We start from the raw sequence: 1,050 nt of genomic DNA on the forward strand, positions 1-1,050 counted from the left end.
GGCGGCGCGGCCGCTCCTCACCTGATTGTCCATGGCTGGCGCCCCGCCCCGCCCCCGGGCCCCGCGTCGCTCGCCGCCGCCGCCGCTCAACGCCGCCCCGCCGCACTCATTGTCTGTCAGGCGCCGCCGCTCCGGGCCGCCCGCCCGCCCGCCAGCCCCGCGGAACCGGAAACCACCGCCAGCCCGGGCCGCTCATCGACCGCGGGCCCCCGCCGCCGACTCGGGCCCGCCGCCCCGACGGACAGCCACCTGGGCCAATCCACGGGACCGACCGCCGCTAGTACGGCGGGACTTCCGGCCTGGTGGGGGCCTGCCGGGCTGCGGTCGGAGGGACGAAGCCCTCAGCCAATGGGAGGCCGGGACCAGAGGGGCGGGAGGAGGGAGGGAGGGAGGCGCGAGGCGAACGCGGCCGAGGGGAGCGCGAGGTGTGCGCCGCACGTGGAGGGGGCGGGGCGGGACGGGCGCGTCGCGCCTGCGCAAAGCGGCCAGGCAGCCAGGCGGGAGCGTCTCTCCCGCGTCCCCCAGGTTGCAGCTTGGCCCTCTGGGGAGTGAACCCCGGGGGCATTTGTCTTGCGGCTGCGAATAGCTACTGTGTGATGGAATGAGCTCTACAACTAGGGATTCATTTTCAACCTTGAATCTGCGTGTGCTCGCCTCGTCCTGAATCTGTCTCTGCATCTGTAAAATGGGGACAAGAATAGCAACGGCCGATTCTGCTCGGACGGATTGGTAGGATACATATTTGACATCGTGCTTCGCTAAAATAATCAAAAGAGCCTCCTTGTCTCAGTTGGGGGGACTAAGTTCTGGTATCTTTTGCACAGCAAGGGGACCATAGTTAATAATGATGTGTGTTTATTTTATATATTTATTTAGAGACTGGGATCTCGCTACATTGCCAAGGCTGGGTCTCAAATTTCCGTGCCCTAGACATCCTCCTGCCCCAGCCTCCTGAGTGGCTGGAACTACAGGCACATGCCACCATGCCCAGCAAATAATGACATATATTTCTAAATTGCGAAGAGTGTTTTTTTGTTTGTTTTTTGTTTT

General features: G+C 62.7%; 1 protein-coding gene across 1 annotated transcript in view; it reads right to left on the bottom strand.

The window, feature by feature from the left end:
• Positions 1–180, bottom strand: part of Mllt1 (MLLT1 super elongation complex subunit) — a 60,002-nt gene extending 59,822 nt beyond the window's left edge. Inside the window, exon 1 of the mRNA XM_015503843.2 lies at positions 22–180. Within this exon, the coding sequence (XP_015359329.1) occupies positions 22–33 (12 nt within the window). The 5' untranslated portion in view covers positions 34–180. The remainder of the gene's footprint in view (positions 1–21) is intronic.
• Positions 181–1,050: the final 870 nt, after the last annotated feature.

Source organism: Marmota marmota, unplaced genomic scaffold, assembly GCF_001458135.2.
Source record: "Marmota marmota marmota unplaced genomic scaffold, marMar, whole genome shotgun sequence".
Lineage (NCBI taxonomy): Eukaryota > Metazoa > Chordata > Mammalia > Rodentia > Sciuridae > Marmota > Marmota marmota.